Below are 21685 nucleotides of genomic sequence, written 5' to 3' on the forward strand. Positions count from 1 at the left end.
AACTTTTGCAAAAGTATGCGCCGAGTCGGATTAGCAGAAAATTTTTTTTCCAAAATTTCCCTACTAATCGGAAAATGCTTTAGAGATTTCGGACAACCTTTATAAGTTTACGAATATGTTCACAAATATGCCATAAAATTTTCAAAGAAAAATATTCATAATTGGCTGAGTGACAGCGAGTTGAACACGAAAAATCATGAAAAATAACTTTACTCATTTTTGACGTAATTGTCGATTTTGACAATGTTCCCCCAATTTTAGGATAAAATAAATTTCAGATTCGGATTCAGCATCCTCGAAAACATAAAGGTAGGTTATTATTAGCGACTAGGAATGATCTGGTCACTCTTTCGTGTTTCTAAGCGACTTTCTGGGGGTTTGCCGCTGGCCTAATAGAATGAAATGTATACATGGAACTATTGACGTATTAAAACATTGTTTCGGAAATTGTTATAATAATTGTAGTTTTGGTAATAGAGCCACTACGCAGCACGTTAGCACCCAAAATGCCATACCTATGTTGCCATGAGGCACTGACAATGCGAATTAGACAATGCGAAATAGAAACTAATGATAGAAAATTTTGTATTGGAAACTAGGCCTGTAAGGATGGGAGGCAGTTCATAGGCACTGCACGACAGTTCCGTTCATTCTCTTGACATTGTATATCACCATACCATACGTAATTAATAAAGTACCTTAATTCGTTACAGCGAATAGACATTGTGTATACAAAATTGCACTTCTTATTCGGACCGGTTACAATTGATTCTGAAGGCATTTAATTCAAGATTATTCAATTACAACTTATTTGAACTGAAAAATTTGCAACTATAAAGTCTTTCAATTTGATATTCTACAATTTCGAAGAATTTAGAATAGCAAACAATTATCTACGTTTAAAGTTCAAACCAAACAATTTAGAATACTCAAAACTACGACTATTAAATATAAAACGAACTGCCCAGCCTTTAAATATCAGATTTAGCAATTTGGAAAGATTTAATAGTGAAAATCTCTGACATTTCGAATATTTGAATTAAAAAACATTAATTATTCATTATGTCCTATTTAATTAAAAAATTTCGCATCATTAAGGTCACCGTATCAATATTTTCTAATTCAAAGCTTTTAATATTGAACCATTTTTTTAATCACAGAATCTCGAAATTGAATGATTTCAGAATAAATTTCAAAAATAGAACAATTCAAAAATGTTCAAAATTGAACAATTTTGGATTATAATTTCAACAACTGGATCATTCAAAATTTAACGGAATTAAAACTGTATTGATTGTAATTAAATGCATGCAAAAGTTGAAAATTAAAAATTGAACATTTTTTAATTGAAATAATTTTTAATTCAAAGCAATTGTTATCTATCAATTTTAAATTGAAAACTAAATTAAATTGAATTATTCTAAAATAAAGTTGAAATTTAAATATTAAAAATTAGAAAATTCCATCTGCGGAAAAGTGAAAATTAAATGAAACCGAAATTCATTAAAAATTAAACAACATTTTAATTACCAAGAACTGTAATATTAAAAATTTCCTACAATCAATCTTGTTAAAATTTCAATTATTTTAACTAAACTTATATTTGAAAATTTAACTCAAATTCCTCAATTTTAATTGTAACATTAGAACTTATGAAAGATAAAAATGGAAAATTCACAACACTGAAATTGTAACCATTCAAAATTGAGCGATCAAACGAATTTAACTGTGATTGAAGTTCAATCGGAATTATATTATACGTAATAAACAAATTACTAATGTTCTTTATTAACGGAGCTGTTTTTCTATGTGTATTTTTAACATTGAAGCCATGCAAAATTCTGGATGCTTTTCGCAAAAAGGTGTAATCAGACAAGTTTGCGGTTCGTTTACCTTGAATATTTGTACCCTTTTCGAAATTTTAATCTGAAAAATATCTGTTTTGTTATAATGTCTGCAGACGTTGAGATGTGCGGTATTCGATTAGAATAATGTGAGTCATATGAATTTAATATACCTTTGATTTTTATTTCTTCGAATAATTTTACTAAGATTGTTTTTCCTTAAGTTCGAACGATATTTACGATACTAGCAGCAGACCCATTATTCGAGCACGTATTGTTGGAAAATTCGGGTTTGTATACATACGCGGTCGACTAGAACAATTACGGCAGGCTCCGAATTTTGATACTAATTAATAGGCTCTTATCAGGCATGCTTGAACGATCGACGAGAGCGGTCGTGTTTGGTGTGTTCGGTTTTAAGTTGACTGGGTAACTGCTTTTCACGGTTGTGCGCGTGGCTGTTCCATTCCTTGTGGTGGTAATTGTGCGAGCTGATCTCGATCTTCATGTGACTATGGTGAGAGCTGATCTCTTCATCGATGTCTTTCTAGCCGAATTAACTTCTTTTTCTCTTTGACCTACGAATTGCATATGTATAGATTTTATGAGCATCTGATGGTGAGTTTCCTCATTTTCATTAGAATTGTAAAGGGCTTTTTCCTCTACTCGCTGAGTGGGGTTTTTTTATGCCACCTTTTTCTTCTGATATGTTTTCTTTACGTTTATTTTATTTATAAATTTTCTTGTGTTTTTTAAACTTACGTTTACGTTTTTGATCCTATTGACATTGCTAATTTTAGTGCCAAGTTTTTAATAGAGAGTCAATTTTTAGGGTACCATTTTTTTATACCGAAGCACAATTTGAGGATCCCAAGCAGAGTTATATCGATGTTTCTGTCGTTTGGTCAACGGGATGCCTTTAAAAAATATCTTGAGTAATTGATTATCGCTATCATTAAATACAAATATTTTATTTTTAGTACAATATTGCCACCACAGTCGCAAAGGATTGTCATCTTATTTAATTTTCGTCTAAGATAATGATGCTATCATGAAAAAAATCGATTAAAATGAAAACTGTCGATTTCGAGATTCCTTTTCTTTGAAAAGCTTTCCAAAGTTTCTCGGCTATCAGAATAAGATTAGAGGCTAGCGGATAAACTTCTCTTAAAGGAGATGTAAGTAAATTGACTCGTAGGCCTAATACTATTGCTCGTCAGTTAATAACTCTGAGAAAGGAGACCACATTTGAGTAGGCCAATAAGTTACTAATAAAACTCTTCTGCCTGGTCATTAATCATTTTGATTATGCAATTTTGTATGCTGCGCCCCACTCATATAATATAGAATATTTTTGTGGTATTATCGATTCGAAGTCAGATCTGTCAAGAAATGTAGTTAGTTTCAAAATTTCCAAGAGCATTAAAGGCAGCTTTTAATCCCAAAAAATTTATAGAACTTTATTCTCAGTTATAATAAGCGCCCCGTCCCGTTAATGGCGCGTCTGAAAAAAACTTCTGAGCGAAACAGAGAACCTATAATAAGATTATTTGTGACAGAAAAGTTTTTAATCCAACGCTAAAGCTCAGGTTTTACCTCCTTTCACAATTTCATTTTATTTCCCTTAACATTTTTTAAAGCTAAACATTTTTCTTGTCAGTATAGATTTTGTATTATAACCACCCATATCTTACACCAGGACATGCTGAAACTAAAATATCAATGCCATGTGCAAAATCTCTAATTAGACATTTCGTTTTTGGTACTCCAACTGTCAAGTTTATACTATTAAAGAAAAACCCCAAAAATTTACATTCATGCGTAGATTTCAATCATAATTTTTCAAAATTAAGTATAAAACCAAGAGAGTCTGCATTTTTTGTTTCTGTAATGTATAAAACACAGTCTTTTTTCTGATATTAAGATAATATCCTATAAATAAATAGCAGATTAATTTTTCTCATAATATCCTCCATGGATGCTGGACACCTAGAAACGTGGTCACGCCGAAACCTAACCTTATTGCAAAATCAGTACTAACTTTGACCAATTTCACGAATATAAGACTCCTGATCTCTTCGAGATTTGCTTTTTCCGCGATCACGATTATAACTTCTAATTTTTTCGTTACACATGATCGATAAAAACACTTGAAATATACTTAGAACAGGTGAACAGAAAAAATTAAGATTCCTCAGATCTCACACATGATCTAACATGGATCTGACGAAAAAATATAATAATGTATCGCCGCATCAGGAACATGAAGTCTTAGAATACGAAGAAATAAAAGTCGGAAGGTACGAGCTGCCATTTTTTTCCTATTTCAATTTAAATATAGAAAGGTATTACTACGTGATGATCTAGGAAAACCAAACGACTAAGTTTAATTAAAGACATTTTTCGATTACTGAGGTATCAATTTGAGATCGTTCATTTGATATATATTTTAATTATAAGCAGCATAATTTGAAAAAATTTTAAATTTAAATAATTCTTTTTTTTTCAATCTTTAACAAAAAGTCAGACATTTTTTTAAATATTTCTCTTTAAAAATGAAAAGGAAGGATACAAAAGAAGATCAAATATGATTCCAATTACCGAATTTGGAATGTTGAGTTTCGAATTTCAATATTTTAGAACATTTTCGAATTTTTGAAAATTTAATTTTTTTTCTCAATTTTTTGTTGTGAATTTATTCTGGAGGCACTGAATTTAATAGCACATAACATCACTCGTAGGACTACATACGTCTTTACGCAGGGAATTTAATGTTTACAGGACGGCGAGAAAAAACTGTGTTCTATGGTCCTATTCCCCTCTGAGTGATGTAAGATATTTTATTTGAATGAAATTATTGTTTTTTGATAATGATGATGATCACTGGCCAAATATTCTTCTGTTTTGTTTCCTTAATCTGTCAAATTCCTCGAAGGCTAGCTCATATTTAAACTTAGATTTTTGGGGTGCTAAATTTTGCTTCTCTTCTTTCATTTCGCCATCACTGTAAGTGGGTGGGATTTCGGTTGTTTTTTTACGAGTTTGAGTGTGCGAATAGTTACAAATATAAACTGCGGTTGATGTGGGTCTCATCTGTTTGAGCTTCACTCGCCCCGTTTTCGGCCTTCCAAGAACTGCTGGCTCGCGCAGTTTCTCAAGAAAGTAGGGCGAGAGCGGTTGGGATATATATATATATATATATATATATATATATATATTCCAATTGGAAACGAGGCAGGCGGCCCTTACTGTTTACGTTTCTTTTCCCGCAAAATCAGTCCAAAGCCATTTGAAGGCAACCCCCGACACTTGACTGAAAACGAGAGTTCGGTGTGTGTGTGTGTGTGTATGTATCTGCAGTAAATTAATAAAATACATTGTGCGTCATTCAGTGGCTATTTGTGGAACTATTTACCTGCCTGTGCGGTGGCACTTAGTACTAATTAATTAACGCTAGCTGGATGGTATGGTAAAGACCTGTCTTAACGCTCACTTTTCTGGGAGCGTAACAGGCTTATAATATGGTGTTTTCGAATTAAAATATTTCAATTACAAAATCTTTTAACTGGAAATTGTGCGACTATCAAGTATTTGAATCTGGTATTCTACGATTTCGAAGAATTAAAAAAAAAACAGAAAATTTGGTATTAAAATTGAAATTTTGTGATAATAATAAATTGTTTAAACAATTGTGTTTCTCAACTGAACTAATTATTACATCATTCTGACTCAAAAGTGGACCACAAGTACATTTTTTTAGAAAAACTGAAAATTTCTAGCATTATTCCAAGAGAATATTAGGGGAGCAGCGGGTAATATGGCGCGGCGGTTAATGTGGTGGACCCTTATTTACAGAAATTGATAGACTTATAGCGAGAGGTATTTACTGTACTGTATTTTTTTATGTGTACTGTTTTGTATAGTTAAAAAATTTGCTCAATAAAGCTAATCACTCAATTCTTATAATAAAAAGTTATTTTTGGGTGTTATGTGTATATTTCTAAAGTGAATAAAAAGTAGCGAAAAAGTACAGTAGCATTTTACCGGATTAAAAAACATAATATATAACGTTTAAGTTGCACACTATTTATAAGTAATTATTTGAGCCCATCATTTATCCGAAATGAATTTTATTGAACTCAGTAAACAACTTTTACTTCCATTTCCGAAATTGCACTAAAAGCGCGCCACATTAGCTAACCAGGAAGGATAACTTGGCTCAGGCACATTTTTTGTAAAACTGGATAGTTAACTACTTTAATAGACGTAAATTCAATAGTAATCATACGCATTGGGTGGATAACATATTTATTTACGTACTCTATATTATTTCACTACCGTTTTCAACATATTTAACTGTGAATGGAGATTGTTATAACATGTGCGCCACATTACCCGCCGCTCCCCATTGTAAATAATAATAAATTGTTTTACAAATTATTTCTGTTAAATTCAATTGATTACTGCCTCAATCGCAATGAAAAGTTCAAACTAAGTTTGATAAATTCAGAAAAACCTTGACTTTCTAACTCTATTCTACGAGAACATTGCCGAAAACAATAATAAAGTGTTTAAGCAATTTATGTTAACAATTTACTGTCAGTTGAAGTTAGAATTTCATGTAGTAGAAACAATTTTTATTAACATAATCATCAAGAAAGTATAATTAACGCCAAAATTCTCAAAACAGAATCTTTCACTTGGGTTATTTTAACCCAATAAAACACTCTTATGGGGCTAATATTAAAAAAATAATTATTCATTTGTATTCTTAAGGTTAGTGCGAAGAGAAGTAATGAGTTTCAACTCGATTCATCTAATATTAACGATCCTGGCTAAAATGTACAAAAACGACTTTTTTCAATTAGGAAATTTACTCTTTCTCTTTTCTAATGTGTCCCCTAAGGGTTTACATTTCTCTTACACCTTCTCTATTCCTTTACACACCGTCCACACACTTACTTGGGGGTGGAAGGGGGACCTACAGTTTAAGGTGGGTTCTGAACCACCAAGAGCAACAGCCTTAAGTACTTAGAGAAAACACCTTTTTTTTCTCTAGAGGTACCGGTCCCACGACTCTCCGGAGATGAACAACTCCCTTGCTAGGCTAGTGTTCACCGCATGGGCCACCGAGACTCTTCCAGAGTGCGAGGCGGGAATCGAACCGGCAAGCCGAAGGAGTGGGTCCAAAGCCTACGCTTTAGTCCCCACGACCATCGTCCCACTTATTAGGAAATTTACTCAACTCTCGATATAAGAACCCTCGGTTGACTATAGTCCTAGAATTTAAGTCTATGGCATCTTCGTGATGCGCAGACCGCAAGATCGAGAGTAAGGCGGTGCTGAGTGAGGGAAGCGTGCCAAACAGCAGGAGGATAGCAGTCTCAGCGCGTCAGTTGCATTTATTTTGTTAAACGAATTTTTGTGTTTATTTAAATAAATTCCGGGGCGACATGCATTAAAATTCAAAAAAAATTGTTCTATTCTAATGCACATGTACAAATTATTCTTCTAGAAAAATTCCCTGGATTACTAATAAAATTAAATTGATTGGATTCAGCATCGTTTACCTTTCCACGCTTTAATTTTTCATAATTAAAAGAAGTCTTTTTAATTAAAAATTCCCTAAATTATATATAGCATCTCTAAAGTTCTGAAACTTGAAGAAATCGGTACAATGATTTTTTTAAATTAAATTTTGGGCTCTGTTTGTTGTTCAGTATTCATACGCGGCTATACAAATTGAATGAGATTGATTAGCCGCAATTGACAATTAAATTCGCTCTGATCGTCGGATAAAATTGTAGTTGTACTACGGCAACAAAATCATACGGTCAAGGACATTATTTGATAGTATGCATGGGTACGTGCATGACTGTGTTAATTTCGGTTCATCGATACGGATTCCAATTTAGCGGTATTTGCGGGCGTTCTCAGTTAGCTTCAATTAAAACCACTTTCAAAATTGCCAATCTAGGTTTCCCGTCATATTTTTCAAACTTGATCAGTAATTACCCCGAATTAAACTTTTTCAAACTTCACTTATTTTACTCTCTACATTCTCAACCTTGCTTTTCACCCTGTAATTATACCAGAGTAAATTATTACTAGCAGCAAATGCTCACGCGCAAAGCACGTGATTACATCCCTGGATTTTTATTTTCTAACATTAAGATTTAAAAATATGTAAAACATTATTAATTAATTTTGGATTGCAAGAACTTGAAATTAAAAATAAAATACAGTTAAATCTGGATTTAGTATCGGTTTTGGGGCTGAGCGTGACATTAAATAGAGATTCTAGGAAATATTTTCCCTCTACTCTGTTTTGCTTCTCTGTTTCATCACGCCTGAGTGAGCATCGCATATCCCCTGCAGCTCCTTTCACCCTTCCTCGTCGTGCGACTTTAATTCTCGGAAACACTAAATCCAGGATAACTAAATCCAGATTCGGCTGGATATTGAAAGATTTTGAATTTGATAAGTTTTAAATTGTATAGTTTCCAATTCAAAGCGTTCAATACTAAATTTTTTAGAATTAAAGAATGTTTAAATTAAATGATTTCAGATTAAAATTTCGAAAACATGATTATTTATAAATGTCAAAAATAATTTTAATATTATAATTTCATATTTATAAATAAAAGCAGTTAAAACCTTTAAAATTCAATAAGATAAAAAAAGATTTGAAATTAAATCATTTGTAATTGAAAGCGATTAAAATTTGACAATTTAGAATGCAAAATAAATTGAATAATTAAAATTTAATACTTCTGAAATTTAAAAATTTTAAATACATAAAAAAATTATTATGTAACATTAAACTTGATGAAACAAATTTGTCTGAGATCGAAAAATAAATTCACCATCATGTTCATCGCTCGACATAGGAAAAAAATTCCAGAACAAACCATTAGGATTAAATTTTTTTAATTCCTAACAAATAGTTTAGTAAGCAACGAGTGAGACCTCGGATACTAATGGGCCCGAGTGGAGACATTTAGATAATGACTTTGTAACGCTCTTCGCCTGGTTTGATCGCAAGAGAGATTAATCAGCGACCTGGGTCGGAGCAGTGTTGCGGAAAGAGCGTGTTATTTAAATGAATAACAAGGATATTCTAAATCAATCTAAAAATCTATACCTCCCTCTCCCCCTTTACCGTCTCCTACAACTTCCTTCCTCACTGAGTGAGTCATGCTTACACCGAAAGGAATATGGCTTAATGGGATGATAATTAATAGTTAATCGTTCCAAATTCAAAGCGATTGAAATTGAATAATTTTATTTTTAATTAAAGAATCTCGAAATCGAATTATTTCAAATTAATATTCTGAAAACAGGACAGTTTAAAAACATTTCCAAATAAATAATTTAAGACTGGAATATTTGCCCATTAGATTAAAAAAAAAAAACTGAATTAGAACTAAAATTGAATTATTTCTGATACCTAATAGTAATGTGATGTTTTTGAAAAATCGCGCCGTGGATCATGCAAGAGCCTTCATTGAGCCATCAATTCATGTGAAACCAAAAATTTGACATAACGAATATTTTTACCATGGTACTGCTAGCTTTACGTAAAACTGGCAGTACCATGCATTTTTTTGAAAAAATCCGGTGCCATAATTTTATTTTTGGTTATTGAATGAGCCTTAAATGAGCCCCCAATTATGGCATAGCTCTGACGATCTTTGGAAAAAGTATGAAAAAATTTAATTTTACTATTTTTAATGAAATAACGAAGATCCTCAGAAGGTTATATCAACACTTACTCAGGGAACAGGTTTTCCGTACTCCTAAAAAATTTTCCAAATTAGGGTTAGCCCCTTATGGTTCCCGACCATTCATTTAGAACAGTTCTTGCTCAAATCATCAGGTAAATGTTTAACTGAAAATTCAACCACTCCATGTTTCGTTAAATATTTATCTTCTTTACTTGAAAATCTTCCTATTTATTCGAAAATTTCTGTATTATGTTAAAACTTTGTCTTTTGTGGTAGAAAAATAATCTCCTTAATGAGTAATTCGCCTTTTTGGTGGAAAATTTATGTATTTTCTTGAAATTCATCTTTTTTGGTAGAAATATTATGTTTTTGGTTGAAAATTTATTTCGTTGTTAAAAATATGGCGATTTCTTTGATTTTTGGTGATTTATTTCATGTTATAAGAAAAGAAGTTTCGCCCATTAAACGTAGGGCCTCATCAGGTTAAGGGAGTAGTACAGGAACTTTTTTTCAAAAAATCGATATTTCACAAAATGACGAATTCTTGCATTAAATATATGTAGAAATACTGTGAAAGTAGTTACTTTGGTCGGAAAGTTCAGGAAGATGTCAAAAAATCATAATTTTTTCGATTTATTTTAGAGAGAAAAAAAAACACACTTTACTCGAAATAACGTTTTTCGACTTGGTTGACATGTTTTAAAAAAACTACTAGACCGATCGGGCTGAAAATTTTACAGCTTATTCTGCACATGTGTGCGTATCGTCTAACCGTAAGGATTATCATTGATTAATATTTAACCCCTTTTTAAACAATTTATGGTAAAAATAGATGCAAAAATTTTTAATCCACCATTTTTTATTATTTTTTTCGGATTTGAATTTCTGCGGTCTCAACCATAACTTCAACTCTACTGTTGAATAATATTGTGATTTTTTTATTTCCGATGCTTAGAAATAGAGATATTATGCCAAACAGATTTTAGCAAGGTTAACTTCAAGCAGCCGAACCAGCCATATTTACGATGGAATACAAATGAAAAGAAAATTTTCTAATAGTATTTGATGTCAATATTTATGTGTAAAAAGTTTCAATCAATAAAATAATTATTAATATAAAAAAATCTTAAACAAAAACATCAGAGTTCCTGTACTAACCCCTTAATGTAATTTTTTATGTCATAGGCGTGATGAAAACAACATAGATGTGTTTATAAGATTCATTTACATTCACTACAGTTGCAATGGTATGTTTCAAATGCATTGATCCACCACCATATTTATTGTACTTAAATAAAAACTGCCTTGTCATGGTTGATAGTAAAAAAGAAAAAAAATAATTCACAAATCTTTACAATTTTATAACGAGAAATTCATCTTATTTTCTGTATGTTTGCAATGTTAGCTTGTAAGGACTGAATTATATATACACGTGTTTAATGGGCGAACCGTCTTTTTTTATAACACGAAATACATGATAAAAAAATTTTTAGTTGAAACTTAGTTAAGTATACTAACTAGAAACTACATACAAAAATTTAGCTATTCTGGAATTAATTTGAGGTGGACGTCCTTCGTTGACTGCCCTATAAAAGAGTCTAAAAGCGTCTGATATGCCGTCTGTATCATACCGCGTTTCACTCTATATATTTTTTTCACGCTTCCTAACTCTGTACTTTTATTTTCTTACATACTAATCAGCGCCAACTTATAAAATATTTTTTCTTTCTTCAAAATTGCTTTGCATTTTCTCCTCTTTCTCTGTTTTGATTTTATCTTTACTTTCTTTGACTGGTAGTTTGACTCTCCCTTTTTGTCTTTGTAATCATGCTAAAATCTATTTTTCTCCTCATTGCTAAGGGCTATGATGCTCAATTTTCTTAGATGCGCTTGTCTCTTTCTGTGGACGGCTGCAAGGATGTCAGTATTCCACCAAGCATCGCTATTCTTCTTACAACCACAGTCCCCCACATTAGGGTCGCATTTCTAACAATGATATCCTGGAACATAGTTTAAGCGCCCTCTATATCGTTATTGCGTATTAGCGCCCCCCCCCCACGTTGCCAGATTTATGCGTTTGTATATCCTGTTCTGTGGATCCATTTGCACTTCCGGTGTCTGTAAATTGTCAATCTTGATTCGCCTTTGCTTCGTCTCTTCGGTTCTATTTCTTCACTATCCTTGAACTAAGTTTATTTTAGAGACTAGAAGCTAATGAACAGTATTACATTTAGAGCCCCTCAGGACCTTTGTATTTTTGATAGCTTCACTTACTAGCTTACTTTACTAGCTCCCTTAGTCTTTTATCCGCAACAACAAAGTCAATAATACTGTGTCTATCTCATCTACACCAGCTTTACATGTGGATCATTTTATGCATAAACCAAGTACACTCAGGCTCCGCAGGTATGAGAGGCCCGGCAATCGTGATTTCTAAAGACACGACCGTGAAAGGGGCTCTCACTCCTGCGACACATAGATTTTAGAAGTAATGTGTCAGAAAGCACACAGGTCTACCTTGCGCACGCGCGGGTGTGCAATTCAGCATCGACTCGTGACTCTCGAAAAGGGTGGGGATTTGGGGGAAAAAATTCCGCAAACTCCGTTGGAGTTGAGACGCTCGTATCTGTGGAGCGCTCGTAACTTTGAAGCTCGTACCTTCGGAGTCCGAGTTTAAATAAGCCATTTTCTAAGCATCCACTAACTAATCTTTATCCTTTATTATTTGTCCTTAGATCCCCGAAATTAGCTAGCATACTTTATTTACCCTGACGGTGGATGATAACACATCCATTCATAACTACTAGACGAATGATTCTATTACTGCGATCGCTAGTACTTATTGCAACTTATAGTGTCCCAGAAGCCTTTTACTTCGCTCGGATCATCGCCAACTGGGGCGTAGAAAGAATGTGTATTGAAATGAGTACTACTAGTGATATCTGCAACAGGGATTTGCGAGAATTAGAATTTCCTCTATTTTTTAATTATCCTCTTCTAATTCAGATCAAAAATACAAAAATAAAAAAATCTTTCCTCAAACACAATAAAAATCTTGAAAATAAAAAAATGGCCTCTTCCAAGTAAAATAAACTGTATTTCTTCCAACTCAATAAAAACATTACAAATATGAAATGTACTGCCAATTCAACGAAAATTGGCATTTTATCATTTCAAGTAATACCAAAATTAATTTAATTTTTTTAATTTTGGTTCTTTCAAATTGATAATTTTCCATTGTTACTTAACGTTACAATAACAATTGTAACGTTAAAAGTTTGAATGTCGCACTCTGAAATTTGAATAGGTTTTCAAATAAAATAAAATCGTTTAATTAATGAATATATCAATTTAAAGTTTTTTCACATTAAAATTAGTTTATAAAGTTTGGATCAGACATTTCAATTTGCTTAATTATTAAGGATTTGGTATTGAAAAAGTTTAATTTTCAACGTCAAATGCTGTAAATTGTTTAAATTAAACCCGATTTAAAATCCTTAATTAATTTGTATAGTTTTATTTTTCAATTTTTTCAATTGAAAATTTAAGTTTGAAAATGATGACATGAAACTAAAAACTGTAAACTAAAAGATTTTTGAATTAGGCGTTGTAAATTAAATGATGTAGCAATTAAAACAGTTAACAACTAAACTTAGTATTAAAAAAAATTGAAATCAAATTTATTTTTAATTAAATTTTGTTATGTAACATGATATTTGTGATATTCCAAGTGATTTAATAGATAGTTCTTCTAAAAAGTTGTAAAATTCCTGTTGAATAAATAAATTCACAATCATACTCACTTTTCGGCTTTTCCTAGACTCAAAAAATTCTCGGTCATTTCAAGATTTTCGGTCCAGCGTCTACCCCACAAATGATAAATTAACAAAGCTCCAGATATAGATTATTGGGATTATAAAATTCTTTAAATTATAGCTAGTGTTATTTAACGAAAAATGTTGTTATAAGGTTATTTCCTTCAAAACTTAGACATTAGAAAAATCGTGGTACATAATAAAGAATTTAATTACGTTCTACGTCAGCTCTAAGAGTAAGTAAAATATTGAAAATTTAAACTTTCGTTGAAAATTCAGAATTTAGCAGGTTCACATTGCCATATTTATTATTTTATTTAGTTTCTTTAAATAATGAATAATTAATCAATATTTTTTCATCTTAATTTTGAAGTGAAATGTTCACGATTTTTGTCTGATATAATTGCATATTTTTCAGGAGGTTTGAACGGAATTTCTTCCTGAATATATTTTACTGAAAATATGAATATGTTAGATATCATCCAAATTTTAAGCAGCTATTAAAATAGTAAAAAAACAATTTATAAAAAATAATGAGAAAGTTCATTTTTCCCGTAGGCTCAAGTAGGTTAGAGTTCAATATATTAAAGGCATTTTTCGTTAAGAGTTGGATTTTTTTATTGGTAATTATAACTTTCTTAAAAGCTTGCACCTTTAGGAAATTTCTTGTCCTTGTGTAAAGTTACTTTCATTAATTAAGAAATACTATTTGATTTTATATACAAAATTATACCGTTTCTATACAGTTATATATTTATACGGAAAAAGAAAAAGATTATTCCTATGTATCCTTATTTTTTTCTTCTAAAATTCTAATTCTAATGGTTTTTTACTTTAGAATAGAAAAACGATAAAATGCATATGCACTGAGTAAAATTATAAATTAATAGTGGAAGCTAAAAAAGAAATTTTGTGCAAAAATAGACTTGAGAGATGCCTGAATATTTTTTTATAAATAATAACAATATTCAGGGGACATTTTGACAGCAAAAGGAACAATTTGTAGGGCAGATATTTTTAAAAATATACTTTTTGGGACCATGCTTTATTTATTCCTATTTTTTACCACTTTAAATAAACTTAGTTAACTAACATTTAACTATTCACAAATGGATAACGGAAGGTTTTTTTAAAAGTATTATGTAATACTTTTTAAGGGATGTAGGATCAGATTTGGTTAAAACAATGTGATATTTAATACTTGAGTGGCTCATTATGCAGGAAAATTATACCTTGGGAAAATATATAGATACCTGGCAGCAACCTAGAATTGTCAGGGAATTTTTTTTACAGAATTTGAGTAGGCGTCCCGAGATAATTCTAATGATAATATTTTTTAATATTTGTATTGATTTCTTTCAACATCTAAAATATCTCCAGAATATTCTGATTATTAGTATAAATTTCCACGACTGCTTCTGAAATCAGCTTATAATTACTTTTACATTTTACAGAATAAAAAAAACTGTGCTCAATTTCTTTAGCCAGCCATTTTAAATAAAAATTCAAAAAGTGAGCGCATTTTAAACATTGTTGAGATAACTTTTTTTCAAGATTTAAACATTTCTGTATCCGAATATTTATAGCATTCAAAAATACGAAAAATTTATCCTAATGATGATTCAGGACTTCGAACGCATGCAAAATACTGAAAAAGATGAGTAGACAGAAATTGTGCATTTGAAAAAGATCAACAAATTTGTTATGAATCGCTTTATAGTAGGGTGCGTAGTTTTTATTGTGTGTGTGTTTGCGTATGTGATAGGTAATTAAGTCTGAAGCACCTGAAATTTTTGACCTAGCACTATAAGTTTCTCACAAGTAGTGATACGTTTCTCTCGTTTAGTATATAAGAACCGAAAGAATCATGAGTCTCAGTGCAATGCGTGCGAATTATAGATATGAAATAGGTTTATATATGCGTATAGTAATTAGTATAATCTGCGTAAGCAAACCCACTGTAGCCAGCCACATATGTTCTGCTGCATACGTTAACGTAGAAGGGTAGTTTTTTGAGGAAATGATAATGAGGGGGAAATTTTAAAGTGTAATGCAATTAATGTTGAGCATTAAAGCATGCCTACATTTTAAAAGGTGGTTTTTCAACTCTTCAGACGTTTTATTTCACGAGGGGTATGTATGTATGACTTAGGGGTAGTTTTTTGGAAACGAATTATATATTATCACAGAGCAAAAAAGAAGAAAAAATATCCACTAACAGTGTTTTGTAAGTGTAATATGAAGTCCATTTAATAGTGCACGTTCATGCACTTCTCTACGTATTTCTTTTTGCCTTGTGCCAACGTAAAACACAACATCGCGTGACCCCCATTTTTCATATAATGATTTAGAAAGATAGCAAGGCGTTCGTAACGAAATGTACAACATTCTATTTCACTTCTTTCAAAGCACTATACTAATTTTCGTTATTCGAATTCACTTTTAAATTTAATACAGCGACTTAGAAATACTGTAATTCTTTATGTAAGAGTCTAAAGTTCTTACCATTTATTCCAATCAGGAATATTAATCTGCATTTTCATAGTCACTATTCGACTTTTTCTAACCGAACCTCGACTATCCCTAAATTCATACACTTTATTTGAACTATGGATATGCGATAAAAGAAATATAAATATCAAAATTCTCTCCGTGTACGCGCATAGTTTCTCGTAGTCCTATTTCTTTAAGATCATTCAACCCTCTAGCATTCCGAACGCCCAGTAGGCTAAAACTTTACCTTTCCTGGATGCATGCATTTCGTCAATGCATTTCGACGTTACACTATTGTTTTTATTATTCATTGTGTAAAGTGTACGTCCAACTACCACCTCGATGCGAGAAATGTTGTAACGGATGTGATCTACAGGACACCTGAGTATAAGGAGACAGTCGTTACGTAGCGATGAAAAATTGGTAGCTATATATAATTAAAAGTTTGTCATAAGGACAACCGCAGGATTTCGCCGGGAGCGGGTGCAAATCAGAAAAACTGCACCCGATCCCAGCGAAACCGCGGTAAAATTTCAGCCACAGCCATGTTTCACGACCATGAGATAGGTGGTTACAGTCTGTAATGGAATCAATACGACGACCTGGCAAAAGTCTCGCGCACCCTGAGGACACGGAGCGACCCAAAGACGACCGCGTTCTGCATTTTTTCCGCAAGTGTTTTATCATATTGTTCACACGCAGGGATGCTTTTCAGGCTACTAACCGGTGAAAGCTTGGCACCTCGAAGCGCACCGATGATAAGGACTATTAGTTTGACAGAATATTCGGGGTACAATTGTCGCAACTTCCTTATAAGGTCTCGATACTTCTCTTTCTTTTGATTCTCCTTGGCTATGATGTTTTTGTTATCTCGTGCCGAAATTACGATAATGAACAAGGTTCACTTCTCCAAGTCAAGAAGACCCATGTCAGGCCTCGAGTGTGCAAAAGAAACAATTTTCGAGAATATAAAGTTCCAGTATATGCGGCACTATTCATTCTCGAAAATTGAGTCGATTTCCCTAGTAGCATTTAGAGGAGCGATATTAAGGTTAATGCCGTAAGAGTGACAGAGATGGTAATAAAGCACTCTTAGTGCCGCATTGTGTCTCTGGATGTAGGTTGTTCCCGCATGAGTTGGACAACTAGATAGTATGTGTACTAAATGCTCGAGGTGTGCATGGCACGCCCTGCAGCTATCATCCGGAATGTCTTGGCTCAAAATGTGGCGACGGTAGGTTAAGGAAAACAAAAGTTAGCCCACACGACATGGACTGATCCTCCACATTACTGTGGAAGATGCCGTGCATCCTCTTATCGAGGAGCTGTTCATGGAAGTTTTTCTCTTGTGCTTTCTTAATCCGGGCTTTCAGGAGTGAGTACTTGAGATAGATAAGATTTGATGCATTATGCTCACCCCAAATACTGAAGTTAAGTCCGAGTGTTTCAGCAGCCCCTCCGCTGCTTTGTACAGAAACTCTCGTTTGCCCACTTCTTCGTGCTTCGTGACCATTTTAAGAAGAGGATCTCTTCCATTTGCGACTCTATGTGGCTACTAACGTCTCTTCTGCACGTAAGTATCTCATGTCAATTGCGTTAATTTTAATCTTATTTTTTTCTTGATAAGTCTATGTCTCGCTACCGTATAGTACAGTCAGTACAAATATAAAATTATGTATTGCCATCTTAGCTTTATTTGATATATTTTTCTTCTGATAAGGGACCCTGCTCTACCAATAACCTTCTTACCTTCGTTTATGCGTCTATTTAAATCCTCGTCTATCTTACCGTCCCTAATAAATAAGCTACCAAGGTATACGAACTTATCTACTTGTTTAATTCTCTCATAATTTAATACCATGGTACACAGTGTTTTCTTACTCTCTCCTTCCAACACCATAGTTTTTGTTTTATTTGCGTGGATTTTGAGATACATGCTATTTATGCTTGCATTCGATTTATTCAACATTCTTTGCAAGTCTTCGATTGACACTGCCATAAGAACCTTATTATCTGCGAACGATAACCCGTGTACCCTTACTGTTTCGAGATCCACACCTTGATTTCAAAAAATTTAAATCACCAGACAATTTTCTACGATTAAAATAAAAAAACAAGAAATTTAGAAAATTTAATTTTAAAATGGTTTAATTTGAAATTGACTAAAATAGGAAACAAACAACCTAAAATTATTAAAACTAAATCTAAGGTTTTCAGTATGAAAATTTGCAATTTTAAAATATTTAATGGTAAAATTAATAGTATAATTTCAAAGTGTTTTATAATTGCACAAAATTATAATTTCAAAAATGTAATTGTAGAAATTTCAATGATAAATAAATTATTAATACATATGATATATATACGAAATATGAAGGAGCTAAGAATTCTTTTGATTTCGTTAGGATAAGCTATTGAGGCAACGATTTCAAAGCATTATCGCCTTCCAGCAATCAGATTTCAAAGTACTAAAATACTCTTCATAGAAGCCCAAATAGAGTTTTGTTTAAATCTTATTTACTATATACCCATCTACGGTCCTTATGGTGCCCGATAAACATTTTTATTGGGCAAACTCTGCCCCATAAATTTGTTCCTTTGGAGAAAAAGTACTGACACATATTTTCTTTTATAATCATGAAATAGTACATTAAATGTATAGTACTTTAATTTCTATTTATAATTTGCAATGAGATTAAAATCCATCCTGAAATTCTATGAATTTATCCTAAATTCTTTTCAATTCTTTTGAATTATTTAGAAAAATTACTTTAATTCTACTAAATTCACTCGATTCTACTCAACTCAATGGATATTTTTTAGTTTCTTTTAATCACTGACAAGGAAAGGCTTTCAGGTGTCCCTCGCCGATTTGATTCTCCCTTAAATCTGTTATAGTACTCGAAAAACTAAGCGACACGTATTTTTTTATATCTGCGGGAAAACACTTTAAGAGGGTGAAACAGCACCTCAAAGATAGGGGTCTCAAGAGTCGATTGTATAGTATTGTGTCTAAAAACTAAATAGATTTCGATCAAACTTACTGGAAAAGTTTCCTCGTTATGATAGATGAATAACGTCATTTACTCAAAAAAATATATATATATTGAGGAGGTAAACCATCCTACATATTTTTAAAGTTGTGCTGAAAATTTTTTAATCCAACGGAAAAAATTTTAAAAATATATATTTTGTAGTTAAGACAAAAATAAAGTTTACATGTCCATCCAACATGAATAAAAAAATTACACGGGGATAAACCACCCCGTAATTACATATAAAATAGCAAAATAAGTCTAAAATTGAGAAAAAAAATCCGAAAAAAGATGTATTGTATACACAGGTATTTAGATATTTTTGAGCGAAAAACAGAACTGAAGAGGGTATTAATTTTAATGTGATCTATTGTTAATGAATCACCTTGTTTCTTTCGCAAGATAAAATTTAACAATTAATGTACAATAATGTATTATTGTGCATTAAATTGCAAAATAAGTCTAAAATTTGGCAAAAACATCAAATAAAAATATGTGTTGTATAGAAAAAAGAGGTTAAAGGTATTTAGGTATTTTTTAGCGAAAAACAGAACTGAAGAGGGTAACTACCGCTAAATTGTTTCGCATTATTGACCTTTCTAATTAAGTCTTGTGCGTATTATTTTCAAAGCTTGTTTAATTTTAAGGTACGCAAAAAAATTTGACGCGCTTCGCTAAAAGAAAAATTTTTAATTAATAGGGTTAGATACCCCTAAACACTTTTTATTTTGTGTTTATGATAATGCATACTTTCTATACATAAAAAAATTGGAAAATTAGTTTTATAAAGATGGAAGTAAAATGAATTCCGTCCAACATGAACAAAAAAATTACACGGGGGTAAACCAGCCCCGAATTCTGTATAAAATAGCAAAATAAGTCTAAAATTCAGCTAAAAAATCCGAATTATAAACATTCTGTACTCCAACATTCGCTATCTCTTGCTTCACACTGGCTACAAATTCATCTGCTTTTGTTTTTAACTCATTGAAATTTTCCAATGTCTTTCTGGTAACAAACCGGTTTACTTTTCTGGAAACGATTCTGTGTTTGCTTTTAAATTTATCAAGCCATGCTCGAGAAGCGAAAATATTCATGGCCAATTTCTTGTTGAGCTTGTAATGCCCACCTGCGTATGTGTTTATCATGAATAATTAGCCTGTTATCAACTGCTTTTTTGAAATTCTCTAATGTAATGTCACATATCCTAGCCACTTTTTCTGTAAAAGTACCGCTGTTATGGAGAGTATGGGCCCAACGTCTTAATTGTTTTACTGAAAGAACTTTCCTGAATTTTTGCTGAACAATCTCAAAACTTAAATTTTTCTTCATTCCACTTCTCCAATATTCTACTGCTCTTAATTTATAGTCGTATGATATTTCTTCCTCATCTTTTGTGCATCTACCCGCAGGTGAAAAAGGCGGATCTGGAATATGATGTTAAACATCATATTCTATGATTTGTGCATCTGAATTTTTAAAAGGTTCTTGGAAATCTAAGGACTCTTCAACCATCATCTCCACCCCGTTAAATTCTTGCTTGGCATAAAACAAAATTGATTTAAAATGTTCTTTTGTTTCAATTCCCCTCATGTTTATTGGAGTTTCTTTTATATTTAATGTTTGGAATGTAGCAAGCAGTAAACTTAAAACATTCAAAGGATTCACCTACATTTTCAAACCTGTAGAAAGGTTGAAAAGGTTTGTTTAAAAAAAACATTGAATGTTAAAATATTGTTTAAATATTTTGTTATGTAATAATGTGGGTAAAAATCTATAAACAAAAATTTCTAACATAGTCGAGCGGCCACCGTTTTGAACTGTTATTGTCAATTTTTGAAACTTAATCAATAATTAGTTACAACAAATTTGGAAATGCAAAATGGCTCAAGGCAGGGCACCTTCTCCTATTCAGACTTTTCATGTAATATCGAAATTAAAAAATTTACTGGTAAACTTGCCGTTCTAATTGGTAATTTTTGGTTTATTCTGCGATTCCTGTGAAGTTTGTCGGTCTGTGCTTCTTTGGGTTAGACAGAGTATCAGTGTTAAAAACTACACTTCACTAAACTAATTGTAAAGAAATAAGGGCAGAATAATGGCGTTGAAAATTAGACTGACAATGAATCTTCTTTCGGATTCTGAGGTATTTATATTGCATGGTTTCGTACATTATTCGAGTCATAGCTGCTATTTTCCAATTTAATCTTTGAACGGAACAGTTTCTATCTTGGTTTAAATCACCTTGTTTTTTTCGCAAGATAAAATTTATCACAGAATACACAATAACACATTATTGTACATTCATTGTTAAATTTTATCTTGCGAAAGAAACAAGGTGATTCATTTACAACAGATCGCATTAAAATTAATACCCTCTTCAGTTCTGTTTTTCGCTCAAAAATACCTAAATACCTTCATCCTCTTTTTTGTATACAACACATCTTTTTTTCGGATTTTTTTTCTCAATTTTAGACTTATTTTGCTATTTTATATGTAATTAGCGAGTGTTTTAGCCCCGTGTAATTTTTTTATTCGTGTTGGATAGACTCTATTTTACATCCATCGTTATAAAATAAATTTCCCAATTTTGTTTATGTATGAAAAGTATATATTATCATAGACATAAGATAAGAACTGTTTGGGGGTAGCTACCCCCATTAATTTTTTTTAAACTTATTTTGGCGAAATACGTAAACTTTACTTCTGTTTAAACTACAAAATATATATTTAAAAAAATTTTCCGTTGAATTTGAAAATTTTCAGCACAA

General features: G+C 31.9%; 1 protein-coding gene across 3 annotated transcripts in view; it reads left to right on the top strand.

The window, feature by feature from the left end:
* The window catches only part of LOC117175168 (metabotropic glutamate receptor 4), a 178749-nt gene that overhangs the window by 63934 nt on the left and 93130 nt on the right, over positions 1-21685 (top strand). Inside the window, exon 1 of one of the 3 annotated variants that reach the window (XM_033364767.1) lies at positions 2229-2462. The exons of 1 other annotated variant lie outside the window; for it this stretch is intronic. In XM_033364767.1, the coding sequence (XP_033220658.1) occupies positions 2436-2462 (27 nt within the window). In that variant the 5' untranslated portion in view covers positions 2229-2435. Of the gene's footprint in view, positions 1-2228; positions 2463-21685 lie in introns of those variants that run through there. One more of the 3 variants, XM_033364768.1, reaches the window with a different exon arrangement.

The sequence above is a fragment of the Belonocnema kinseyi genome, chromosome 6, assembly GCF_010883055.1.
Source record: "Belonocnema kinseyi isolate 2016_QV_RU_SX_M_011 chromosome 6, B_treatae_v1, whole genome shotgun sequence".
In the NCBI taxonomy this organism is placed as follows: Eukaryota; Metazoa; Arthropoda; class Insecta; order Hymenoptera; family Cynipidae; genus Belonocnema; species Belonocnema kinseyi.